This window comes from Leiobunum rupestre, chromosome 3 (genome assembly GCF_980474605.1).
Source record: "Leiobunum rupestre chromosome 3, qqLeiRupe1.1.hap1, whole genome shotgun sequence".
NCBI lineage: Eukaryota > Metazoa > Arthropoda > Arachnida > Opiliones > Sclerosomatidae > Leiobunum > Leiobunum rupestre.
Window position 1 is genome coordinate 65,852,306 of NC_143386.1, and position 27,382 is coordinate 65,879,687.

Genomic DNA, 27,382 nt, shown 5'->3' on the forward strand with positions numbered 1-27,382 from the left:
TATGGGGCAAATTAACGTACAAACCTTGAATATTGCCAAGTACTAATTAGGCCCGTAAATAAAAACAATCGGAATATTTGAACGTCGTGATTCGAGATACAAAGGGTTAAGAAGAAATAGCAGACTCACCGAAGTGTTTTCGACACGCGGCAACGGCGTGGGGAAATGGAAGGTTTTCATGTCCCCGGAAGTGAGCGGAACCTCGGAGGTCCTCTTGACGGCCGTAGTGACCACGGCCGGAATGCCTCCGGACGAGCAGGAAGACGACGACGAATCCGACAGCGATCCGCTGGCCCCGGCGCATCCGCGACTCTTGCACGTCGAGCAGTGTCCTCCTTTGCCGGGCTGCCTGTGCAACACCACCGAGCGGCTTTTGAAGAGAACGGCCACCAGGGCGACCACTTGAGTGCCGAACGCCACCATATTACGAGCGCGCCACGCCAAGCCACTCGTCTCCACCGACGGAGTCAAAACCCGCGCTTCTACGCTCAGCCTGTTTTTATTTTGAGAAACAACGCGCCTAGAGAATCTCGACCCGTACACTTTCTTCGATTATAATGGCGAGGGTATTCCCCTCTCGCCGAATGGATGCCGCTGCGAATATCTCCTCGACGATCTTAAGCGACTGGAGCCGGTCCGAGCGCGTATCGCCGTGTGCGTCTCCTTTAGCTTCTGAGTGGCGTTTGAACGCGGCAGCGGCCAACGAAAAATAAGAAACGCGCCCTCCCCCCCGCGTTCACCAGCCCACCCATCGACAACTGGGACGTTTACAGATTTTGTTAAAAAAACGACTCGCTAACGTTGTCAATTATTTTTAAATCTGCAGTATTAGGCGCGAACGACTAGATGTCACAGAAAATTGAAATCACTGGTTAATATTACTTCTAGTATTTTGGAAATAAATTTTAATTATTAAACACCTTTTTACGGTGTAATCGTGGGGTTGATTTTTTAAATAAAAAATAGATTAATTTAATAGGCCTAATAAAGATTTAAAATACCATTGTTGCGTAGTGAAAAATAAACATTTAAAACTTTTTATTATTAGTTTTAACGCGTAAGTTTAATCATTGTTTAATCTATCAATTTAATTTAAATTAGATTTCTTATTTTATTTATTTTGATACACTTTATAAACTAAATTAATTTCGTTATATATAATTACTATTTGTAAATTGTTTATTCTGAATTACCATTGCAGGATTTGCAGCAAAAACTATTTTGAAAATATTCATAAAATTAGGGAAACAGATTTCCCCTGATTATCACCCTGACACAAGTTAAGCGACCTCTTGAAAAAAATGTCGGGGGAATTGACGGATTTTGAAATGACGTTTTAGCGCGCGACAATACAGGTACATGTCTTGGGCACACAGCCTTCTTTGCGTGCTTTTTTGACCATAACATGTAGAGGTATTTTCACGTGCAAAATGAATTTTAAAAGCCGTCAATTATTAAAAATTTCCCATATGTAGTTACCATACTTGGAATTTCATTGACGTTTCTGCCAAGAAATTAATTCCCTTATATTTCCCGGTTGGTACGAAGAGCCGGTGCGTTCAGATTATCTTGCCCGCGCAGCTCCAAACCGGAACGCCATTACCAGCACTTTTCATGTTTTTTCACAACGATTGTAGGTTTATAGCGGGGAGGGGGGGGCTGGGAAATGAAGTTTTGGAACAGCCCGTTGGGGGATGTGTAGAGGTTAGCGGAACAACTCTACCGGAACAGCTTTCGTAAGAAACAAGCAGAGACGCGCGGGGGGCAAGACAGCTCGGGCAACGACTGTGGAGCAACAGGTCGCGCCAGGAACAGAAAAATACTAAATTTTACGTGCTGCGCCATCTACAAGCGAAACACGTTTCGACAACCAAACCCGGGACTTCAAAACAATTACGGTTTTAGTTATTATTATTGTTTCCTAACATTAAAGGGAGTACTTCTATGTTTATTGTGTATTTATGCCATCAGGTTTAATACCGGGTTGAAACGTTTGTTCAGATTCGAATTCCCTGACTTTTCTAGGTTTTCCCTGGTCTATTCTACTTATTTTACGTCAAACTTTGCCAATTTCTTACCTATATTTCAGTAAAAATTTCCTATTTGCAATCAAAATCAAATTCCCTGGTTTTCCCTGATTTTATAGAGCCCATTATTCAAATTCCCAGCATTTTCCCTGATTTTATAGAGCCCATTATTCAAATTCCCTGGTTTTTCCCTGATTTTATAGAGTCCATTATTCAAATTCCCTGGTTTTTCCCTGATTTTATAGAGCCCATTATTCAAATTCCCAGCATTTTCCCTGATTTTATAGAGCCCATTATTAAAATTCCCTGGTTTTTCCCTGATTTTATAGAGCCCATTATTCAAATTCCCAGCATTTTCCCTGATTTTATAGAGCCCATTATTCAAATTCCCTGGTTTTTCCCTGATTTTATAGAGTCCATTATTTAAATTCCCTGGTTTTTCCCTGATTTTATAGAGCCCATTATTCAAATTCCCAGCATTTTCCCTGATTTTATAGAGTCCATTATTCAAATTCCCTGGTTTTCCCTGATTTTATAGAGTCCATTATTCAAATTCCCTGGTTTTTCCCTGATTTTATAGAGTCCATTATTCAAATTCCCTGGTTTTTCCCTGATTTTATAGAGTCCATTATTCAAATTCCCTGGTTTTTCCCTGATTTTATAGAGCCCATTATTCAAATTCCCAGCATTTTCCCTGATTTTATAGAGCCCATTATTCAAATTCCCTGGTTTTTCCCTGATTTTATAGAGCCCATTATTCAAATTCCCAGCATTTTCCCTGATTTTATAGAGCCCATTATTCAAATTCCCTGGTTTTTCCCTGATTTTATAGAGTCCATTATTCAAATTCCCTGGTTTTTCCCTGATTTTATAGAGCCCATTATTCAAATTCCCTGGTTTTTCCCTGATTTTATAGAGCCCATTATTCAAATTCCCAGCATTTTCCCTGATTTTATAGAGCCCATTATTCAAATTCCCTGGTTTTCCCTGATTTTATAGAGTCCATTATTCAAATTTCCTGGTTTTTCCCTGATTTTATAGAGCCCATTATTCAAATTCCCTGGTTTTTCCCTGATTTTATAGAGTCCATTATTCAAATTCCCTGGTTTTCCCCTGATTTTATAGAGCCCATTATTCAAATTCCCTGGTTTTCCCCTGATTTTATAGAGCCCATTATTCAAATTCCCTGGTTTTCCCCTGATTTTATAGAGCCCATTATTCAAATTCCCTGGTTTTCCCCTGATTTTATAGAGCCCATTATTCAAATTCCCTGGTTTTCCCCTGATTTTATAGAGCCCATTATTCAAATTCCCTGGTTTTCCCCTAATTTTATAGAGCCCATTATTCAAATTCCCTGGTTTTCCCCTGATTTTATAGAGCCCATTATTCAAATTCCCTGGTTTTCCCCTGATTTTATAGAGTCCATTATTCAAATTCCCTGGTTTTCCCCTGATTTTATAGAGCCCATTATTCAAATTCCCTGGTTTTTCCCTGATTTTTTAGAGCCCATTATTCAAATTCCCACGATTTTCCAGTAATATGAGGTTTCCCAGGTACTGTGGAAATCCTGTTAATAGTAGCTAGGGATAATTGGCGCTAGTTACGTTGAAAACTAGTTATTGCGCCTGTTCGCAACGACTTTTACATTCAGTGCACAATCCCTTAAAAGGGCCCTAACCTCGGCCTTGACATCTTTTAAGTTACAAAGAATCCCCGCCAACACACCACTTTAGTAATACCGTCTACGCGCCATCTACACTTACAAAAGAGAAATGCTTGGTACATAATTTCTTTATATCACATTTTTGCAGAACGTTAATATTATCTGCTTTGGAAAAGTGCCGTAGATGGCGCCACAATAACGATAAATATGTAACCAGCATTAAAATAATATTTTTATTATTTTACTTACGTTATTATTACTTTAAAGGGCGACTACTCTGTCATACACTGGTAGTTGGCTGCTTGCATTGCACATGTGTCTTGATGTGAGCCAGCGTCCAGTGAAACATAGAGTAAACCGAATAACTATGTAGTAGGCCTTTAAAGTAACTTTTAAAAAGAACGGTGGAAATCTAGAATTTTACGTTCATAACCTCTAAACAAAATCGCAATATATTTCTTATTTCACGAAGTGGCGCAATTTGAGTAGATCATGACTTCACAAAGCGCCACGCGTTTAGTTTTGTGTCCTATTAACTTGTTTCTGGCGTCTGTAGCCCGATATATTCTCCGTGAAACGCCTGTTTGAAGTAAAACTTAATTTCAAAAGAAAACTGGCTTCGCGTTTTTATTTTCGCTTTTTGTGATTTCTAAAACTTACAAAAACAAAAGCGGCAGTTGCTTTGAATCGAGAAAACGTTCAGTCATGAAAATCAAGGCGTGCGAAATTCGCTCGAGTGTTCATTTTGTTTCGTAACAATTTGGAAAGGATTTTTTAATAGGGTGGTGTTTGTGTATACATATTTGAAAACTTGGGGATTTTCAAATTAAATTACTCCCTATTTTTCACATTTTATTTCGACTCTGAAACACCCGCTTTACACTTTCTCTACTTTTAAAAAAAATTGTTCTTTTGAAGGTTCAGTAAAGTTTGGATAAATTATGAAAGCCAAAATGTATTTATTTATATTTAGAAAGAATGAATATTCATATTCAAATTGCCTGACTTTCCCCGACCATTTCCAGAGATTTTCCCTAACTTATTTAAAACATAAAATGAAATATTTTAACGTATATTTTACCCCTTACATCCCAAAGTAAATTCCCTGACTTATTTAAAAGTTCTTTTAGACCAATTTTCAAAATGCTCTGAATTTCCAAATACTTGAAAAACGTCACTGGCGCGTTCTTCAACTGGGTTCGTACGGAATTTCCCTATCTTTTCCAGGTTTTTCCTAACCATCTGGGTAGAATAAAATGGTTTAAGGTAATATCTTGTAAAATATTTAGTATGTATTTCTAATACATCGTTAAAAAATTTATTTCCCTGATTTTTGGGGCCATTTTCCAATTCCCTGACTTCTTTCTAGGGGGAAGAACATTAATTCATTTTATAGCCTTGAATATCTTATACCGGGTACAGACAAATGTACCAGATATTATTATTGTTATTAACTGTCAGTGAAAGTTACTAAAAATAATATATTAATTATTTATTTACTTATTTAACATTGTATACTAAGATTAAGAATTAAATACTATTATTATGGAAATAATGAAATTTAAATTTATTGAATTATTGGTACTATCTTCGTATTAATATACTTAATTGATTTAATTAATTACTCATTTCCTAAAAAACCTGCCATAGGACCGCGACTATCTTACGCCAGGCGCTCACTGCTCTTCGTAACGTCTCCGTCCTACCTTCCACAAGCCTTTGCTTCGTAACGGAGACAATGCCTTGTGGAAGGCAGGACGGATACGAAACGGAAAACCAGTGGGCGTATAGCTTTACTCGACCACTTATGCTTGAAATTGATAGAACTTTCCGCTAATTAATATTTCTAAAAAATCTATTTGTAACTCCAGCAATTCCGACTTAACACAATCTGTAATTGAATCTAAGTTTCACGTATGAAAGCGAGACCAACGATTACATTTTCTAAAAATAGAATTTCATCTCCTTGAACGAGATTCCAAATGACCTGTAACAGGGTTGACACAATATTCTCAGGTTCAAATTCCCTGTTTTCCCTGACCATTTAAGTTATTTTCCCTGACTTTTTAAGGCCAAAATTAGACAGTTTTTAACTTTTACATTTATCAAAAGTTAATGAATTTCATCAACTTATATTTCAGTACCAAAATTATTTCAACGTTAAAAACCTTTCAAGGATCGAAATAATAATAGCAGAATTTGCCATAGATCTAGAGTAAAATTACCTTAAAAAAGTGTCAAGATTAAACTGAATTCCCTGACTTTTTACAAATTCTTATAATTCCCTGACATTTCCCTGACGTGTGGCAACCTTGTGTAACAATTTCAATGACAAAATGTATATTATCTCCTGTAAATACAAAGATATTTTAAAGCTTAAAAATGTATACAGATAACCAAGATTCTTTTTGTAATTTATGAATGTTTAAATATTGTGATATATACCTTATATCAAAAGTGTATGAAATTATACATAAGTGCGACACTTCCTATTCTTCACGTGCAAAAGTTTTACAAAGAGCTATTCGCCAGACAGACTGCATTACGGGCTTCGTCGCCGTTTTGCGTCCGCTTGCTCCCGCGTCACACGTAGCCTCTGACAGCGCCTCGCTAGGGGGAGATTTTCTTCTTGTGATGACGTCACTCCGTTACTAGCTCTCAGTAAAATATTCCCCAAAGTGACATTTCTATGGAATAATATTATAGACTTATGGTAGTACTCGTATTTGGTTTCCTCGGCGTTTAAAGGAAATATAACCTCAACTTATGGAACAATATTATAGACTTATGCTTATATGAATTTCTAAATATTCATCTCTAAGATTTATCCTAGTAAGGATTGTCTATGATTTACATTCACGAGAATCACTAGGCAATAGCGTAGTTCTATAATCCGTTGATTAACAATTTACGCGGAAACTATTTATATTTATAACAACTCACTTGAAACATAGCTTACAAAGAGATGATTTCTTGGATTTATTGTCGTATTTGGCGGGATCATTGTAGTAGGGGCCGCGCGATACGAGTTAATTGGAACTCATCCAAAACGTTACTCTCTCCGATGTCAAATACAAAAGGGCTCTTTATTTTCACAAAAATGCAATTTCAGTCAAATCGTTGCGTAAAGCGCCCTCTTGAAATAGTTCCACTAAAAGCGCGTGCAACGCGTTATTTCACGAGATTTTATTCCAAATTTAGTCGCAATAAAGAGGTTCGCGTGCTTCTGATATCCGGGTTTTAATCTATCTGTGCTCGAACTTTTGCATCACTCTTTCTAAGACAGATAAAATAAGTAACCACGGTTACCATAGTTATATTAATTTAGATTATTGAAGGAGCTTCGAATTGGTGCGTAAAATACCGCGAATGTGTAAGTTGCATCACGGCTAAAATTTTACCGCGTTTATTCTGGGTTGTTGATTTTTTTATTTAAAAAACCTATTTGGTTTAAATCGAATTTTAATTGATTTTTTATTTTATTATTTTTTTTACGATTTTTTTATTGACAGATCGATTAATAATTTAAGTGCAGCGGTAATGTAAACTGAAATTTAATCTTCTTTAAATTTAATTATCAATAAAAAATTATTTATTTGAGTTTGCGCTAAACTGACTTTTTTAGAAATTCTACGTCCATACATTTTCATAAATACATTTCAATATTTTTTAAGTTACTTTATTTAAATCAAATTTGAAACCCTCCGCCTAACTACGTAAATATGAAAATGACAGTTTAGGGAAAATTATTGTTAAATCATATTTTTGAGCTGTTAATCGAAGCCTAAGCAGTACAGCGAGATGCATACTTCTCTATTAAGTAATATACTTATATACCAAAAAATTATTATTGCATACAAATAAGTGTAAAAATTCGAAAATATTTTTTATTCCGAAGAATATTGTGAAAAATCAAAGGAATAAAATTAATATTTAAGCAATATTATTTACTTCTGATACTACCTATTGTCACGAAAAACCAACAAGTTTAAGGATTCGATAATTCAGAATGTTAATTAATTAACAAAACTTAAACTCCCTGACTTTTCACTGACGTTCTTCGCCATTTCTTTAAATTCCCTGATTTTACCTAACATTTTTCTATTTCTTAAAATTCTGACTTTTAGATCTAGTTTCAAATTCCCTGACTTTTAAATCAATTTTCAAATTCCCTGACTTATAGATCTAGTTTCAAATTCTCTGACTTTTAGATCTAGTTTCAAATTCCTTGACTTTTAGATCTAGTTTCAAATTCCTTGAATTTCCAGGTACTGTGACAAAATTTCGTCTTTCAAAAACCGATATATTAATAAATTACTAGCTCTGAATACCTTTAAGTGATATTACGTACCTTCCCCATTCCATTAAAAATAATTCAATTCTTATAGTCATTACTTTGAAATTAGATTGTTAATTTCCATTCGCTAATCGTTTACCTCAGCGCGCTTTTAAGAACTAATTCAATTTGAAGCAACGACATGACCGTTAAAAGCAAGTTTAATGGTTGATGTCGTGGACAGAAGCGCGTTAACCCAAACCAAGCGCCATGAAAAAGTAGATCTATTTCCGAGGCTGATGCGCGATGCCCCTATTATTATTAGGGTCTTTAACTTTCGAAAAAATGCCAGAATGAAAATAAAAGCTGGAGTTTGGCCGGACAACGGGCTATTGTCGACGGAGAACTTAATGGCCCAGAAAGAGAAACACCATTTCCTACAGAAAACGATTTCGTGCGGACCGAAAATGCTCATCCGAGTGTCACGCCATAAGTTTATAAAATACCTTTTACTAGAAAGGTTATCCAAGTTATAAAAGTGAAACCGTACCGGAAACATACACAGTACCACGACTTAAAAGAATCGCTTGCATTACTCTGTAAAATGTTGAAATTATACCATGTAGATTTATTTACTTATACTAAAACCATATTTAACAGTGAATTTGAGTGGTTTATTTCAAAAATAATTTTAAACTCGTTTTACAAAAATAGGGACTTGGCAGCATGACGTCACCAGCAGTGTTACCTAAATGTCACATTTTTAGAATAAAGTCCATGTCAGTGGCATAAAGTGGCAAATATGGCCAAAAAATGCAAATATGGCCAAAAGTGGCAAATATGGCAAAAAGTGACAAATAGTGACTAATAATCAATAAATGCATTTAAATTATGTAAATAATATCTTTCAGAGATGTAGCATCACTTACATGTGAGATAATGTTTCAGTTTTTCACAAAAGAACCATTAAAAACACCTTAAAGATATATAGCAGACGAATTCAAACTCAAGAAAAATCGTTGAAAAATAGCCAAAATAAATTACTAGATTGGGCTATAATTGAGTATCTAGCCCAAAACCTGACAACTAATACAGTATATTTGTCTAAAATAGCACAAATATATTTTTCCTTTCGTATGTTTTTTTATTTTTATTAAAATTTATTATTTCCCACTTTTTGGCATATTAGCCAGTAAAAGTATTATTCGCCATGTCGGTATTTACCACTTTTTGCCACATTATTTGACACCTGACATTTACCACTTCGGAATACTGGTTCACCAGTGCCGTATTTCCGCCTAGGCCAACCTAGGCCGTGGCCTAGGGGCCCATCCTTTTAAGGGGCCCTCCAGTGACCGTAATTACTGTATTTGAAGGCATAAATCTATAATATCAATCGTAATTTATATTGGAGAAATTCCTAGGTAGAAGATTTTGTTTTAAAATTACCAAAATTTCTGCCTGGCAGTTTACGGACGCAGCCTTAAATCGAAATGTTGCATAATTATCGCATATTTAGTCGACGATTGTTAAAAGCTTTTATTCAGTAATATAACCGTAGAGCTCAGGTTTCTACGCTGAATCAGGGAAATTCAGGCACAGCCTAGTTCCAGGGATAAGAGTAAATGCAGCGCGTGAAAAGGGGGCCCAGACTCTTTATCTGCCTATGGGACCAGGATCTCTAAGTCCGGCCCTGGACGTCACGCCGTACCTTTGGCCATGGCCGCCATGCTGGTATACTTTTTTTTTCAGTTGGAAAAAGCGTGGGTGACGTATTATCTACGTCACGCTGCCAAGTCCCGTGGATTCTCTTTATACTGTTACTTCACAAATGATTAAATTTTTGTTACCATCTTTTTTCAATTGAGTTGAAATTTCTTATTTATTAAATAAGTCTATCCAGGAATCCATACCTCGACTTGGAATGCTTATCCAGCCGCATCGCGTATGGTAAGATCACTCTGACGGCTTTGGCCCCGCCTACGAGAGAAAAATCCCCTCGTTGTTGTTTGTTAAGTTAACATAGTGACGTCAAAAATCGCCAGCCACATCGAGACGAAAATCTGCCGCGATAAGCATTCCAAGTAGAGGTATGGATTCCTGGTCTATCCCAATAGGCTTTTTTGTAAAGTAACATTGGATTCTTGTTTTGATGTTACTGCTGCCCCACGGCTGACGTATCGATGACGTTTTACTACGTAAAGTCCTGGACATAAGGGTAAATTCGACGAGGCACCCTGTTTATAAGCATAAACTGAACTGAACTTCAACGTATTTCGTGACGAATGAACTACATAAAAACCAGTTCAGCAAGCGTAGTTTATTTATGGAAAGGCCTATTGTTTACGTTAGCAGTACCAGGTTCAATATTTAACCTTCTTTTTTTTAAAATGTTTTAAAATAAACTTCACCTGAAAGCCACCGCACTTTCTTCCAAAAAGGAGATCAATACTTCTATCTAAAAGAGTTCTAATGCACTTCTGGGCATACGAACGAGTACATTGAGAGTCGAAATTTAATTTTCCCGTCCTTTGACCACATGACGACGTAATGGGGCTGCTTTATGAAGCGGAGCGACACCAAACGACAACCCATCGGAAAAACCAACCTTGTCATTTCGGCCCATCTTTCATCAACGTTAACAAAATAAGCGTGCGACGAAATCTAAAAGGAAGAGCCGAGCTCATTTGCGAATTAAATTGTTTCCGCTTTGCCCATTTCATTATTTATAAGCCGAAATAAATCCAGGATGAAGTTAAGCACTCGACATTAAAAACGGGAACGCCTAGGATTCCCAGATGCTTTGCATACGTTCCGGTTAAACCTTTACACAGGGTTCATACAACTATTGGCCCAGCGATTTCCGACTGATTCTTACAGCTGCAAGTTAACATCAATTGAAACTAAGAGGAACAGAGTAACTCATTTCATGAATGATAATAAAGATAAATTGCAAGGTTGCCACGTTTTTCAGATTCAAATTCCCCAACTTTTTCAGGTTTTTCCCTGGCCATTTTTCCAGATATTTTCCTTGACTTATTTTACATCAAACTTTGCCAATTTTAAACTATATTCTAGTAAAGGTTTACTATTTTCCACCATAATTAAATCCCTTGACATTTCTCCAACGTTTATACTCATTTTTGAAAATCCTTCACTTTTCCCTGACGTTGAGAGCCATATTTAAATAGACTGATTTTTGCAGGAATTCCAGGTTCTGTGGCAACCCTAAATTTGTTCCATATTATAATGTACACAAGAAATAATAAATTTAAATCTTTAATTTTAACGATTTAATATTTTACCCGTTTAAATCCATTTTGAAATTTTAATTGTATTTACTTTCACTTAAGCGAATCTGGTCCAGATCGGTTTACATTCTGATATCGGAAAATTATGACCTGAATGACTTGTTGACCGTTGGTAGCAACTAGGAGCAACAAACACAGCACCCCACACAATAAGAACGCAGCCCGTCAGAAGTCGTGCATTTTCTTGCGTACATTTTTAATTGGTTAGACGCTTTAGCGCCTGCTGCCGTCGGAAGGGGAAAATCCCGAAATTGTCATCCCGCTTTCCGTAAAACGTGCAGCGTAAAGGTTCCTCCAATGAAATTTGTACACAACACTTCGTTAGCGTGTTTAAAGGCTAGCTGCGTTCTCCTTGCGTTTGTTGCTCCTAAGGAACACTAATATCAACATTTCAAAATGACTGCCAAAAAGTTAAAACGAATATGAACTTCAATATTTTGACGAGTGACAAATCGATTGGTAGCTTTCACAACTTGAGTGACTTCTTGGACAATTGCGAGTTCAGGTATGTGGGGGTCGAAATTCACGCGCGATAAAATGAAATTTCTGTTCTTGGTCTTTAAGATACGGACGATATTTAAACTTAAAATAAGGCATTCAAAAAGTAAATATGGAGCTTGAAAGACATTACGTTGATTTGGGTCGTAGCCACTTTTATAGGAATGTCGGTTTCTAAACAAATATAATGTTGTGGTAACACTTTCATTTGAAATGGCTAGAAATAGTCGCGCGTCAAGATATTCTGAATTATGACGAATTTTTACTTTAAACAAGTTGGCAAGCCGAAAGTGTAACATGTATCCGTGGTTCTGTGGTAGACCGCTCAGCTATCATGCAGGAGGGCTCGGGTTCGAATCCCGACCAATGCTAACGCAAATTAAAAAATATTTATACTACACCCAATGACAACAAAAAGAGGGCGCTTTTGGAAAAATCTTTTCCCTGATTCTAAGAAACTGCGTACGCAGCGATTACGCTTTGCTCCGAAAATGCGTTCGCAGCCCGGACACACAGACACACACACCCACCGACAGACACGGTGATTGTATTACCCCTCCTAAGGGACACCGATATTTGGACGATCTTCATTCAAACGAGTAACTTTAGCAGTATCGGCTGGAATGGCGCTTATGTCGGGCCGCCGGCTGTTTGCCAAAAAAGTGACATTTCTTGAAAATTGAAGAGGGTCGATAAACAGATCCCGTGAATTACTTAGTAACTCTCTCTCTCTTAAAATCTGAAGTGCGCTTTTGCAACTGATAGAGGAAAAAAGCTATCTTTTCAATATTTTCAAAAGGATTGTGCGGAACGGAAACTCGAGATAGTTGCACGTTCACAACTTGGAATTTTAATGGCTGACAAATATTCTATTGATAAGATTATAAGTCACTAATGCAAAATAATGAAATTGGATTTGACAAATACTTCACGACCACGACCACATAGAACGCTGTCACAAATTGTAAATTTACAAGGTGTCCTACTAATTAAGTTTAAAAATTAATTATGATTTAATTATTTTTCTTCTTCGTACAGCCAAAAGTTAAAGATTTGATTTTAATTAGATGGTCCTTGCAATAAACACCAAAAGTTCACAAAAAAGGTCAGAATACGTGATATAACCGCTGGTCAGATAAAATTAGAGTTAACATTTAGTACACTCAAAGCAGGGTTACCGAATTTTTAATTTAAAAAAGAAACCCCGATCAAAATCAATTTATTGGATTCAAATCGTATTTTTATTGATTTTTAACCTTTTTCTTGACAGTTTGATTAATAATTTAAGTAAGTAATGTTAACTACAATTTAAAGTAATTTGAATTAAATTTAATTGCTATATAAAACTAAAACTAATTTATATTAATTTAATTTAATTTCTATATAAAACTTAAACTAATTATTTTAATTAAATTCAATTGCTATATAAAAACAAAAATTAATTTAATTATATTTAATTGCTATATAACACTAAAATTAATTTAGTTGTATTTAATTGCTATATAAAAACTAAAATTAAATTATATTTAATTGCTATGAAAAAACTAAAATTAATTAAATTATATTTAATTGCTATATAACACTAAAATTAATTAATTTTAATTAAATTTAATTGCTAGATAAAACTAAAACTAATTAATTTAATTGCTGTATAAAAACTAAAACTAATTAATTTAATTTAATTGCTGTATACAAACTAAAGCTAATTAATTTAATTTAATTGCTGTATACAAACTAAAACTAATTAATTTAATTTAATTGCTGTATACATACTAAAATTAATTGTTGGTTCCAAATTTACATTGCCAGAGAAAACACTTTCGTACATTTTTATAAATACATTGAAGTATAAAAGGTGATTTAAATAAATTGTTTTCTTAAATCCCTGATTGAAATCAGACAACCCTGGGCCAAAACTATAAGGTCCCAGAATCACCTTTTCCAACCCCACTACAGAATGTCTCCCAAATAAAACACGAAACAAAAAGTAACGCCCGTGTACTTAAAAAATGTTATCCAACAATGGATATCTGACTTCCGGGTAAGGGCATCGCTTTATTTACGTATTTCAAGTATTTAAACAAACCTGTGAAGGCGCAAATATTAAATTCAGCCAGCAGAACTACGTCGATTCAAAAGCGGTCGAAATTCTCCGTGAAAAGGGCATTACATTCTAAGAATGAGCGAAAGGAACGGCTCATCTTACGGTCCAGCGGCCAAAACGAGATCTGTAAACAACCTCGAGCGAAGAGCGGGAACCCGAGAAGAATTCTTCAAAGTCCAGCAGCGTGCGAGCGTCAACGACGCAAAACGGACAAAAGAAAACCCACGAGAAAATAAGGAAAGTTTCTAATGCAAAACGGACACCAGGAACCGGTAGATTAAAAGTGGAGGCACCCCCTGGCTGTCATTGTCGTCATTAAATAAAAGTTCCCGGATAAAGGAACGCGCTTTACGAGCCCAGCGAGGTTACCCGGGGTGACGACAACCTGCAAAAACCGAGCACCCCGTGGTGAGAGGGCAGCAGAAACAATGGAACGCGTGCTCGCCGACCACTCGAGCGTAGAGAGCACGGCGACTTATACCCTACGTTTATTATATTATATTTTAACATGAAAAAAGGCGGGATCCATTTGTAGGAAGAGAAACAATTTGGCATTTCTACCAACAAATTTAACAGATATTACAGGTGATTGTTGCTAGTTCCTAACTCCATTAGCAATAAGACATTTTTCAAACGATTTGTATGCACCTTTATAAAACTTTACTTTGGCAGACTAACGTCAATGTTTGGCAGTACGATAATTTCAAGGCCGTACTATATAAGGTATGATAATTAAAAAATTGTTTTGCAGAAAATGGGTTAAAACTATCTTTTAGTAATTGTTTTTTTATTTGAGTCAAGATTATTTCTTGTAACAATTCCAACTGGTTTTAAACGTTATTATTATAGTTAATTTCTTAAAAATATAAGTTATTTGTGGAAAGCTAAAAACTGGTTGACGCTATAAATAGCAGATCTTTTCAATTTTCAACAACCATTTGAGAAAAAGTGAAACTTTTACTATTTGTATCTAAAAATAGTGCTTTTAAACTTACGACGAAAATCTTGGGAAATAGTATGGCACCACGATAGCACGAGACGATTTTAGCCAACAGTTTCAACTTCGCTAATATTTATTATAGCGCCATATGTTCTTCGAAAGTAAATTCCTTTAAATTTTGGTAGGAATTGGAGAAAAGGAAACTACATAAATATTTATTCTAAAGCTACGTTCACACGTAAGCGGTAGAAAACGGTTTGAATCGGTTTAAAACGAATTAGTCTGGTTCACATAACTCCTTCGAAACGTTTTGAATCGATTTCAAGGCAAAGTGTGAACTGTGAACGCGGCTTAATTAATAGTCATTCACAGTATTGGCACAGTGCATCTGCAGAAACAGGTGGAGCTTAACTACATCGAATGCAATTCTTCAAAATCATTGAGATTCTTCAAAGCCACTATAACTTTAATTACAAGGAGACATCCCGAAGTGTAACAAACCGATTTTGTTCAAACTCGGGGGATTAGTAGCCCTTCATTTGGCATTTTCGAATTTTTGAAATTTGTTAAAATGTTTCACAGAGGGCGGGGGGGGGGCTACGAATCCGTCTGAATCCCATGTTATTTTCAATGGGAAAAATTTATTTTTTTTGTTGTCAAAAATATTTTTCGTTGCCATGGACATTTTACTTTTACGAATCCATCCCCTTTCTATGAGAATCTTCAAAGCCACTATAACCTTACTTAGACAGTCCAAGTGTAGATGTATATAGATTCCAGGTATTACCGAAGCGGCGTATTATCGAGGCATGGACATTTTACTTTTACGAATCCATCCCCTTCCCCTGGTTTCCAATGATTGGTGTCGTTTTTGAAGCAACGCGAACAAGGGTACAATTGCGGGAACGATGCCATGGCCGACCTCTTATTGGTAACCAGCCACTAGTTTTGAGAGAGAGAACAGCCGCTGGGTTTCCGTGCCAGCAAACAAAAGAAACGAGCCGCTGCCAGTGACCCGAAGCGACCATATTATTGTCGTACAATTAAATACAACAACATAAATCCTTCAGGGCGGATTATGATATCGTTCGATAAGACCGAGTCCCAACCACGAACGGATCACTATCAACCCGCGAAAGGAAGGTGAGTCACTAGGAATGTTCGCTGCGAGAAACAAAGGGATTTCGAAGACGGGCCAAACAATAAGACAGCCTTCGCGGAAGAAAACGGAGAGTACAGTCCGCTGGTAGAGACGCGAACGCAGACGCACGATAGAGGTTAAGGGGTCGAGGTTTAACCAGCTTCCTGTCTACCTACCCCCGACCGGGTCCGGATTAAATCTAGAAGAGATATGGCCCGTACGTGACTTATAGCTCCGTGAAAGATTTAGCTGGGCTGATGATTCTGGTTAAGATATATTTCGCTTCGCTTTCGGTTGTGGTCGTAGATTATATCGAAGCTGTCACCGCCATTCACGACAATTTACAATTAGTCACCAGCTATTATCTAATGAGCGAAACTGTCAAACTTTCGCGGATTTGTGGTGAAAAAAGGTTAAAGCTACATTTTAAAATCACGTTTGATATACTAATAAACTTTCATACAAAAATATATATTTTAATAAGTGCGTTTACAACCAATTTGTAAGATGTGCCCTAATAGACAGGGCTTCCACATTTCATATCTAAAATTTACCTCGTGCGATAATTTCATTAAATGAAAAATCTCTTTTATCCTTTTTTTGACTTGGAAATTACCATTTTTATCCCTCGCTATATTTCGGAGTTTTTAATACTAATTTGATTAAATATTCAGTTAATTCTGAAAAGAATTCCAAATATAAGGTTTTATTTATTTCCAAATTACTTACATTTGAATAATTTTGAAAAAATATATCCTCAAAAGTCGCAAATGGATATTTAGATCGTGACTTTCATTACTATCAAACGTATCGAAAATATTTGTGACTCATAACATATCCATGGATTAATATACAATTAGAGGAGACTGGAACAGGCAATGTAATCAGAAAAGCTAGCCCTTTCTTCCCGTGCATAGAACACTTTTCCCTCATTTCCCACCCGCGAAATGCCGCTTTCCCTAACTTTTCGCGTTTTCCGTCTTAAATTGCATTATTCCTTTTAAGCTATTAGTAAGGTTGAAAAATCCCGGAAAAGGGAAAAATTCCCCGTATGTGGAAGCACTGTGAATAGGCGCGATTTAAACTATAGTCGTTGTAATATTTTTACGTTTATAAATTTTATTGCGTAATTAATTTTCATTCGTTTGAAGGGAACGACTCCTTGGGAAAGAATTGTAAAATTTATCATTTTAATTGATCAGTATTTTTCATTCATTACGGAAGATAATTTTAGCTTCCGGCTACGGGATTCCCCCATAAAAGTTCTACAAAGCCTTGGCATCCGTCAAGAGATCCTACGGCTCAAAAGTATAATATAATTATCTTGAAGTGCAGAAACTAGTTAAGAGTAAATTGGAAGGCGGCGTCGATATTTTGATCGCGGTGCTATCGTCATAACAAAAGAGAGGAAACAATACGAAAAATGGGGATGTCTGGCCGAGTATCGGATAAAGACAATAACATCGAGCCGGCGCACTCTGAAGAGAGTCCATTGTCGTTAGTCGGTCGCGGTTCCCAACGGGCTCGTTAAATTCCGGGTAACCCGTTGCCACCGTCTCAACTCGACCTCGTTTCCGAAGAAAGGATGGCGGGCTGGGCGGGAAATCCCGATAACCCGCTTTTCCTACAGCAACAAACTGCACGAGACGGGGCCGAGTCGTTTGACCAGTTCCTTTCGAAGGCACTCGCGGAGAGACACGATGAATTCGCCCGAAAAATAGAGAGGTTGCTTCGCGACCACGGCTAATTGAAAAATAATAAAAGAGATAACGGATGTGGGTAACTAGGAAAGGACTGACACGAATAGATCAGTTGCTCTCAAGGCTAGAGAGACCAGAAAGGGTACTCAATAACTTGTGTCAAGTTTTAGCTATTTATCTGTCCAAATATCATTCCTATAAAGTGTTTTCAATTCTGCTTGTAACTAACTGCTCATTAGATAATGCCTAACAGGGATGTGGGTTTTACAATTCTGCTTGTAACTATAACTGGTCATTAGGTAATGCCAAAAGTAAATGAACCGAAGTTATCAAATTGCTATACTTCCCATGTTGGAGGCATTTTCCTTATGAAGTAACATTTTGACCTCGAATTTGAAATTTTAAGCGCTCCAAGCCCAAAAAAAAACGTTTTTGTTTTTATGAAACCATTTTTTATGCATATAAATAGTTATAACCACAATTCCCAAGTGCAATTTATCGCGTCAAAAGACGGGGATGGAAATAAGCTTTTATTTGACTCGATAAGGAAAACGCCCTCCAATTCTGAGCGCTATTTCGATAACTTCGGCTCATTTACTTCTGGTAATACCTAACCGCGATACGGGTTTGCAATGCTGCTTGTAACTAACTGGTCATTGGGTATTGCCTAACTGGGAAGCGCGTGTAAGCAAAAGGCGCATACGTTTAAGCTTAAAGTGAGGATAGCCTGAATCGAAAAATCATTTGCTTACACGTAATTTGCTTTGCTTCATAACTTAACTAGCGCCAATCACTTCTATCTTCTGTTAACCTTGTAGCAGAAATAAGAAATTCGTTCATACTCCCTTTAAGCTCCTTTATTCGCACTATACAATTTACTCTGATACAATTTCCAATTCGTTATGATACGCTAGTTCTTAGTTCTAACCTGAATAAAAACTATTTATTTCTTAATTAGAAATATTAAACGTGCAAATTCGACTGCAAAAAGGGAATTGTTTACGTAAAATATATTCTTATCACTCATGGCGATCTCTCTTTGAGTTATTTGAAAGTTCATTCACGCGCATTAAAAACATAATGATGAGAAATTCGGCGAATGGCTATTAATGGTATTATGGCATTGTTTTCAATTTAGATAGACATAACTACCACTACGAATTTCTAAATTTCAGTTACCGCGCGTGATGAACTACGAGGGTTAGTGAACTTCTCAAAAATATACGAAAACAAACCTTGATTACTATGATTATTAAATTACTAATTATCTATCCTTTTATCAAATAACAACCCGAGAAAGCGCGATTCAGCTCTTGAGGTTATCGAAGCAGAAATTCGCAAAACATATCAAACAACGGAGACGAATTTTGCGGAGTCACGAAAAGAAACGACGCTTTGAGAGACAACCTTCACTTTAATTACGGCATCGGCGCTCTTTATCCAAAATCCAAGTACACAAAAACTTCCTTCTCCAGCCAAATAACGCGCGTCGCGGTGAATGTTATAATCAACGGGTTCTTTCGCCGTGAACAAGAGCGCAAAAACTCCTACGAAGGATTCGAGATAAACGCGTTCGAAGCAAATAGTGCGTAAGAAAATACTCTCAATTTAGAAGAATTAGACTCTCATTATCCAAGCCATAGCCTCGCAGGTTTTCCCTCTCAACTATTCCCCCACAACGCGACCATAGAGCGGCAAACATTTACACTTCAAAATGTTCCGAAGTTCTTGTTCAAACTTCAACTAGGGTTTGCTTAAAGGAAAAGTTTGGTTCCAAGTTTTCAAGCGCTAAAACTATAATTTACACTCTTAAGAAGAAAATACAAGTGAAGAAATTTTTTTAACGCACCTTAATAATTAGTTATAAATTAAATTAAATTCATTAACGCTGAAATTTGGGTGCCGCCATTACCGATTTCAAAAAACATTATCGATCAGTCCCCGAAGACACCACGCACGAAACTATAGAGCCTACTCTCTCTTGTTCTATCCGAATAGAGATAAAAGCAGGCTTACCGTTGTACATGCTGTATTTTCAACGTGATTCTCTCTTTGTGGTCACATGACTCACAGACTCCTCAATCGTTGGAGGAAGTTTGTTTTAGAAGGGCCAATAAAAATACTAGATTATAAATCGTCTGCTGTGTTTCTTAAGCCTAGGACTAACAGTCTCTCTCTAATTTTTTGCAATTATATTTCATAAAGCTGAAATGCTTCGTGTAAATCCCTAGTATTTTTATTGGCCAGTCTAAAACAATCTCCCGCCAACGATTGAGGAGTCTGTGAGTCATGTGACCACACAAAGATAATCACGTTGAAAATACGGCATGTACAACGGTAAGCCTGCTTTTATCTCTATTCGGATAGAACAAGAGAGAGTAGGCTCTATAGTTTCGTGCGTGGTGTCTTCGGTGACTGATCGATAATTTTTTATGAAATCGGTAATGGCACCACCTAAATTTTAGCGTTAATGAATTTAATTTAATTTATAACTAATTATTAAGGTTCGTAAAAAAATTTTCTTCACTTGTATTTTCTTCTTAAGAGTGTAAATTATAGTTTTAGCGCTTGAAAACTTGGAACCAAACTTTTCCTTTAAGCTCGCGGATACACGTATAAGATCCAAGATATAACAGACTACAATACACTACTGATCTGCAAAAAAATATATCACACTCAACAATTGCAAATAGTAATTTAAGAAAAGGGTACCATGTCTGTGAGGAATCAGTCAAAGCGAATATGGAACAGGAACTTCGGTCAAATAAGAAAATTACTCTTATAAAGGGTGCATGGACCGTGTAAACACTGATAAAATTTCGCTTAAAATATCGAATTGAAAGACTATTTTATCAGAAAATTTAGTTTAAAAACAAATCATTTTAAATAAAGTTAAGCCTTGTTGAAAAGTTAAGTAGTCGCATTCAGTAAAACCACTTTTTTAAACAATTTTGGGGAGTCAATTGTTTAGAAGGCTTATCTTTTTTTAGACCTTTCATCAAGATAAAATATCCTCACATTAAATTGTAAGCATCGATTATAACAGTCGAATAGGTCAATAACATTATTTTGAACATTAACTTTGAATAAATTCAATTCGATATTTTTGCACAATTTTAGACATTATCTTTGAACAAATGCAATTCGATAATTTGGGACAATTATAGACACTAACTTTAAACAAATGCAATTCGATGATTTGACACAATTTAAGACAATATAACTTTAAAGCTATCTCGACGATTTAAATTCGAACAAATGAAATTGAAATGATAGTACACCATACATTAACCAATAGAATTTTTAAACTTCCCTAAATTGAAAGCTATCTTTTTCACCATTAGCCGTTAGAATACTTTAGAAGAATTCAGAAGAGCCATTTCGAAAGTTTGAAACCTCAACGACCATCGTGAGAGGTTAACTGAAGTACTTGAACCAGCTATTTATCATACGCTCGAGAAGAATAGTTTTCGTAAGTCCACGAAAACGAAATGAGAACCGCACCCAAAAGGAAGCATCATTAGCGTCCATTTCTTTTCGCGTTTGTGTTTCGAGCATCTCCTTGAAACGTAGACGAGTACGGGTTCTCATTAAACGAAGAAGTGGATGCTGAAACATTCGAACAAAAGCTATACGGTCAATTTCCGGTACAAGCAATTAAGGAAAACACAGAACGAAAAAATGAGCAAAAAATGCATATCAAATTTCTGAGCCAATTAGTGAACACCCAGGAAGTGGACTGGACTCTGCTTCTATTTAAATACACATCTACAAGTTATATTTTTTCAAACTTTCACTAATTAAGGCAGAAGAAACTTCGTATATTTTTAATAACGTATCAAAAGAATCTGATAACATCGACTGACGAATAAAATGAAGATTTTAGTCGGACGACGACTATCACCATTGACGTAAGATGTCAAAGATTATCAAAATAATATACGCGCTTCGTAGGTTCAATAGACTATCAGTAAACTTTGATAAGATATACCCGGCTATCTCGTGAAAGCAATGCCGTATAAACAACATTTACTATTTTCACGATATTTGATATATCCGTTCTGTACATGTAAGCCAAAACCTTTTAAGAGTATGCGCGAGTACTAGTGTTGTTAATTTTACGGAAAAATAAAAAATTGAAACATTCAAAACATTATAAACCCTTAAAAAGTAATTGAACTTTTTATCGATATAAAATGTTTAATATCAGTAAACATACTACAAAACATATGTTTTGTAGTATTAACTGATTAACAATTTAACACTATTAATATTAATAGTGTTCCGAGTTTTCACCCAGTGGCACAAAATGGGATTGAACCCGGCTCCCCTTGCTGCGAGGCGAAAATGCTAACCACCCCGCTACCCCACCTCGCAACAAGAGGAGCCCGGTTCGAACTAAGTTTGTGGCACTGATTCCGCGTTGAGTTTGCAAATTATCTCCCCACTGATTTAAAAGGTCCCCCCCCCCCCCCGAGTTGTTCAGTTTTATCTCCAAGGGCTTGCCACTACCCTGGGTGAAAACTAGGAACCAAAAAACAGTCTTACGAATAATCGAATATAAATAACTATTAATAAAAATTTCCCCTTTCCATAAAAACTTGCAGAGGTTAACGATAATAGTTAGTGTAGGGAGCTGTTGGCTCGCGTGGCATGAAGGGCTTGCCACCACCCTCCTACGCATTGTAGCCCGGCCACCTGTTTAAAGGCATTATAATTCGCTAGATGACTTGGGCCTAAGGTATTAGCCTAGCTGATTATTATTATTACATAGCATTATTGACGTTTTCTGCTGGCAGTAGCGGAATAAAATGCACTTGACAATGAAGAAAAACTTTTTCCGCTGAAGGTCGAACTGCAACGACAAATCGAGCCATGTCTACATTGAATAATATACCGTTTCTGTTTAATAATAAATTGGAAAGAACGTGTCCATATTGGGAATCAATTGTTATAGCTATATTCAGCCGTAAAACGATATTGTAGGTCAGTGTGGTACGGACAGATCACGCTCGTTATAGAAGTTTCAGGGTCGCGAATCAATCGCGCTTCACTGGATAAAACGGCAGGGTTATTCTCGTCAAGGTTAATGGTCGTCGAGCCCATTAACCGGAAAGAATCAAATTGTCTCATAACCGCACCGTGCCAGCTGATTCGGGCCGCTAATTTACACGATAATCATAAAATATTACTTCGAAAAGTCAGTTTTCTTAGCAAAACTGCGCAGCACGTACGTACAAACAGGTGTATCAAGATAATTGGGAGGTTGACTTTCAAATCATTTGTCAGATTGCCGCAATATTCTTATGTTCAAATTCCCTGTTTTCCCTGACAATTTAAGTTATTTTCCCTGACTTTTTAAGGCCAAAATTAGAGTTTTAACTTTTACATTTATCAGAAGTTAATAAATTTAATCAACTTATATTTCAGTACCAAAGATATTTCAACGTTTGCCATAGATCTAGAGTAAAATTACCTTAAAAAAAATGTCAAGATTGAACTGAATTACCCGACTTTTTACAAATTCTTATTGTCTGACCTTTCCCTGACTTTTTTGGCCCATTTTAAAAATTCCCATACTTTTCCCTGACGTGTGGCAACACTGAGTTGATTTCGCATCAATCTGGCGGACGTAGTAGGTCGCACATGACATGTGATCCACACACACCCCCGCGACTAAAATCCTAGCTACGCTAGGATAAAAAAATAGAGTTGTTCATTTTCCGGAAAAATTGAAACATAAATTACTTTTTAAGGGTTTTTAATTATTTTAAATTTTTAACGATATAAAATGTCTAATAAAGTAAACTACAAAACATTAATAGTGTTACATTGTTAGCCAGTTTAAACTAGTCTAGAGGTTTAGTTTTACTTCTAGATTCGAAAAAATGAGGCGGAAGATCATGGAATTAAAACTGTGTAAATTCATTTTTAATTGACAATCTATTTGCTTCATATTTTTTAAGTACTTAATTTATTTGTTAAACAAAATGGTCAACCGCAAAATACTTGAAATAAATAAAACTTTAATTTCTGAATTTAATTAATAATAAGAATATAAGACTATAATTAGATCTATATGCGTTATAGACACACACAATTAAAAAGCCAGATGGCTAACTTTACAACGGGGAATAAATGGCGGAAATGATTGAAAAACGTTCTGAAGGATCGAATCGCGATAAAACGAGATAGAAACACGCTTAAAGAGTGAAAATAAAGCGGCTTATCGGCGGCAATTAAAAGACCCTGCGCTCGAAATAGACGGCCGACCAGACACACTCGCGAAGCAACCCATTTTGCAGAAAGAGATAAAACATAAAATGGGAGGGGGAAGAGGGGGAGGAAATCGGGAAATCTTTTGTCCACCAAACGGCGTTTTTCTTTGATCGGGCTCGAGTTTTAAACCCAATCGAGCACCCTAGTCTTCATTTTTATTTATTTCGGTTTTTAAAAATGTTGACTTATTTTAAAAGAAAAATAAATATCGTACTTGTATTAAATCTTCGAATAAATTATGGTCTTCTATACGCGATTGCGATCTTAGAAAAAGGGTTTGCTGATTTAAATCCAGTTATTTTTTAATTATTGATTTAATTGGAGGAATATCAAATGGCAAAAAGTAGGTTCTTCAAAAATTAAAATACATAGAAAATCTGATCAAACTAAAATATTAAATAGTAATTAAATTTAATTTAGATTTCATTTATTTTAAGATTAGTTAACTGATAAAAGTAAAATATCCGTTGAGTTACCGGAAAAGAGAAATTTATTGTATAAAATAATTTTACCACTACCCAAACTTAGGATAAGATTGGTAATTGTTACTTTTTGGCAAAATTTAAGTTGTGAAAATAAATTTTACCACTACCCAAAATAACTTCCACACTTAAGTTTTGGGTAGTACTCAATTTTAGAACTATTCAAATAATGTAGTACTGGCCCAATAAATTAAACCCAGGGTTCAATCTCTTCAAAATATATTTTGAAAGAAATTAGTCGAGCATCAACAAATGAGAAAAATAGTCTAATTTTTTGTAAATCTGTTAACCATTTTAAAACTACATTTAAACGAATATATTGATTAATTAGGGTAACGATGACTTTTGGTTTAAAAAAAAGTTTTTATAAATTATGTTTAAAAAAATGACTTTAAAGAAATAGTGACAGAATTTTTTGCCCATTTAATTTGTACATAAAATATATGAATATGCGTTGATAATAATTGTGGAAATAATGATTTTAATTAAATATTAGGCATTCACTATTATATTTCAGTTCTTAAATGGATGGGTAGGCTTTCTCTGACGTCACAAATGGGTTTTGAAATTTTTTTCCTCAGCTCGCCCGCGAATAGGACGCTTTAGCCGGCTTGACGTCTCGTGAAAGAATGACGTAAAGAGTAGAGACTGGGTAAACACCATAAAGTTTCAAGGAAGCCAACATAACCCAAAATTTTAAATTAAATTTTCATACTTAAATAATCTTTTAAAGTACTATAACATATATATTTTCGGAATCAGGACCTAAAACGCTATCTTATGAAGAACACTAAATTAAAAAATTAAATTGTTTCCCTAGCTGACACTATCTCATTAAAACATGGAATGCAACTAAAATTTCTATATTTTCGAAGAACTGTCTAAAAGAACCCTTTACGCTGTTTCAGTGTAAAAATAGGTAAAAGGTAGTTTAAATTATATTTCGTCAACAACGGGTTTCTACGTTGACAGCGGTACCTGCAGATAGCGTGGATATTCCGAAAATATTAGTAATTCAGGGAGTTGTCGTCAATTTGCATGAAAGGCCTATGGGCAGCATCTGCGCCGATCGACCCAGGGAAAGAAACGAGAGTGACATACAAACGCGGACATTGAAATTCAGTCGGTGTAGTCTCCCCTTCAACTTCCGCGGGCGATATTGAAATTTCAGACAAGCCGTTGTTCAAATATAACCCGATTGCGTAAAAAGAAGTTTTCAGAAATTTCCAACTAAATATAAATTTTACCAGAAGGCAAATATCGAAATATTATGTTTGAAAGAAAAATTACAGATACGTGTGTAGTGTCGCATTAGCAATGTTAACTGGTCGACACCCCAAAAATGTATCGTACATTTCTTACAATTCAAAAAACCTAGATTTTTTTAAATCAAGATTTAAGAATAAAATCTACGAAATAAGAAGAATCATAAAAAATTATAAATTCTGATATCTTAGAAAATTAGATGAATTTTCAGAAATCCACGAATAAATCAAGAAATCACAGAAATAATACAAAAATCCAGTAAGATTTTTAAAAAAATCAAGAAATACAGTCAAAAATAACGTTTTGGGCTATGACACATTTCAGAGTATATTAACGTTCCACAGAGTACCTAAGTTATAACAATTCACGATGATCATCAGTGTTAATACAACATTATACAGATATTTATCAATTTTCATTCCTATGGAAACGTTCACCAACCAATAGAATAAACTACGTTTGAAGGATTAAATAAATACTAAAATAAAATGTTCCATTTCTGGAAGAGAAATAAATTGCCAAGAGTTCGTCTGTGTCAATTTTCCATAAAAACTTGTAAAGGTTAAAGGTTAACTGTAATAGTAAGTGCAGGGATCTGTTGGCTTTCCACCACCCTCCTGAGCATTGTAACCCGGCCGCCTGAATTAAAGGCATTAAAAATCGCTAGATAACTTGGACCTACGGTGGTGCCTTAGGTATTAGCCTAGCTGATTATTATTAATTAATATTATTATTAAAAATAAAAGTTCTTAAAAGCCAAATTAGACCATACAATTAATCTACAACAAAAGATGACCAGTGCGAATGGGTTCAAGAGTTAAGTCAGCCACGACCAAATATCAATGATAGTCAACGTTTTTCACAACACCAATGCAATCGAAGGGTCCGACTTTTGTAAAAATCCCGTACACTACAGAGAAAATTGATTTTAAAATATCAAAATCCGCCTAAGAAAACGAGAAATCAATTCGAAAATCGCGCTCTGAAATCCCTTTGAGATTCGAGATCCCGTACGCAAAATTTGCAAATGTCGGACCTCTCGAATGCGCTGCTATAATATAATTTAGTGTTGATAATTTTACGAAATAATAAAATGCGGAAACATTTCCAGAAACGTTTCCGCAAATTGGAAAAATAAAAATTTTAAACAAATTACTTTTTAAGGGTTTTTAATTGTTTTAACTTTTTAGCGATATAAAATGTCTAATAACAGTAACCATACTACAAAACATTAATAGCATTACATTGTTAATCAGTTTAAACTAGTCCAGAGGTTTAGTTTTACTTTTAGATTCGCGAAAATTCCGCTTTATTTAAATTTGCACACAATATTAGACTAATCATGGAATGAAAACTTTTTTTATTTTTTTCGGTAAAAAGGCCTCGACAACACTAATATAATTTGACAAAGACTAGTTTTTTGGCATTTAAAGACATAAACTGGTCGCACCGCCACCATTAATAATTATCTCAATTTTTGTGATTTATATAGTAACTTAATCATAGCTCGTCTTAGACAACACCAATGCGCTGCTATAAAATGACCGGGAAAAGATGTAACCGGAATAAAATTAGTCCCGTATAACTTCGGACATCAGCAATGCATAATGATGGTAACAACATCCTGGAAGTATCTCCAATCCAGGATAAAACTAAATAAGTAACGAATAAAAGAAAGTACATTAAGAGAGGGGA

General features: G+C 35.6%; 1 protein-coding gene across 3 annotated transcripts in view; it reads right to left on the reverse strand.

Annotated features, from left to right (window-relative positions):
* The window catches only part of trc (Serine/threonine-protein kinase tricornered), a 154,488-nt gene that overhangs the window by 55,026 nt on the left and 72,080 nt on the right, over window positions 1-27,382 (reverse strand). For 2 of the 3 annotated variants that reach the window (XM_090169039.1, XM_090169038.1), the window contains exon 1: window positions 130-674. The exons of the other annotated variant lie outside the window; for it this stretch is intronic. In XM_090169039.1, the coding sequence (XP_090025165.1) occupies window positions 130-423 (294 nt within the window). In that variant the 5' untranslated portion in view covers window positions 424-674. Of the gene's footprint in view, window positions 1-129; window positions 675-27,382 lie in introns of those variants that run through there. 3 annotated transcript variants of the gene reach the window in all.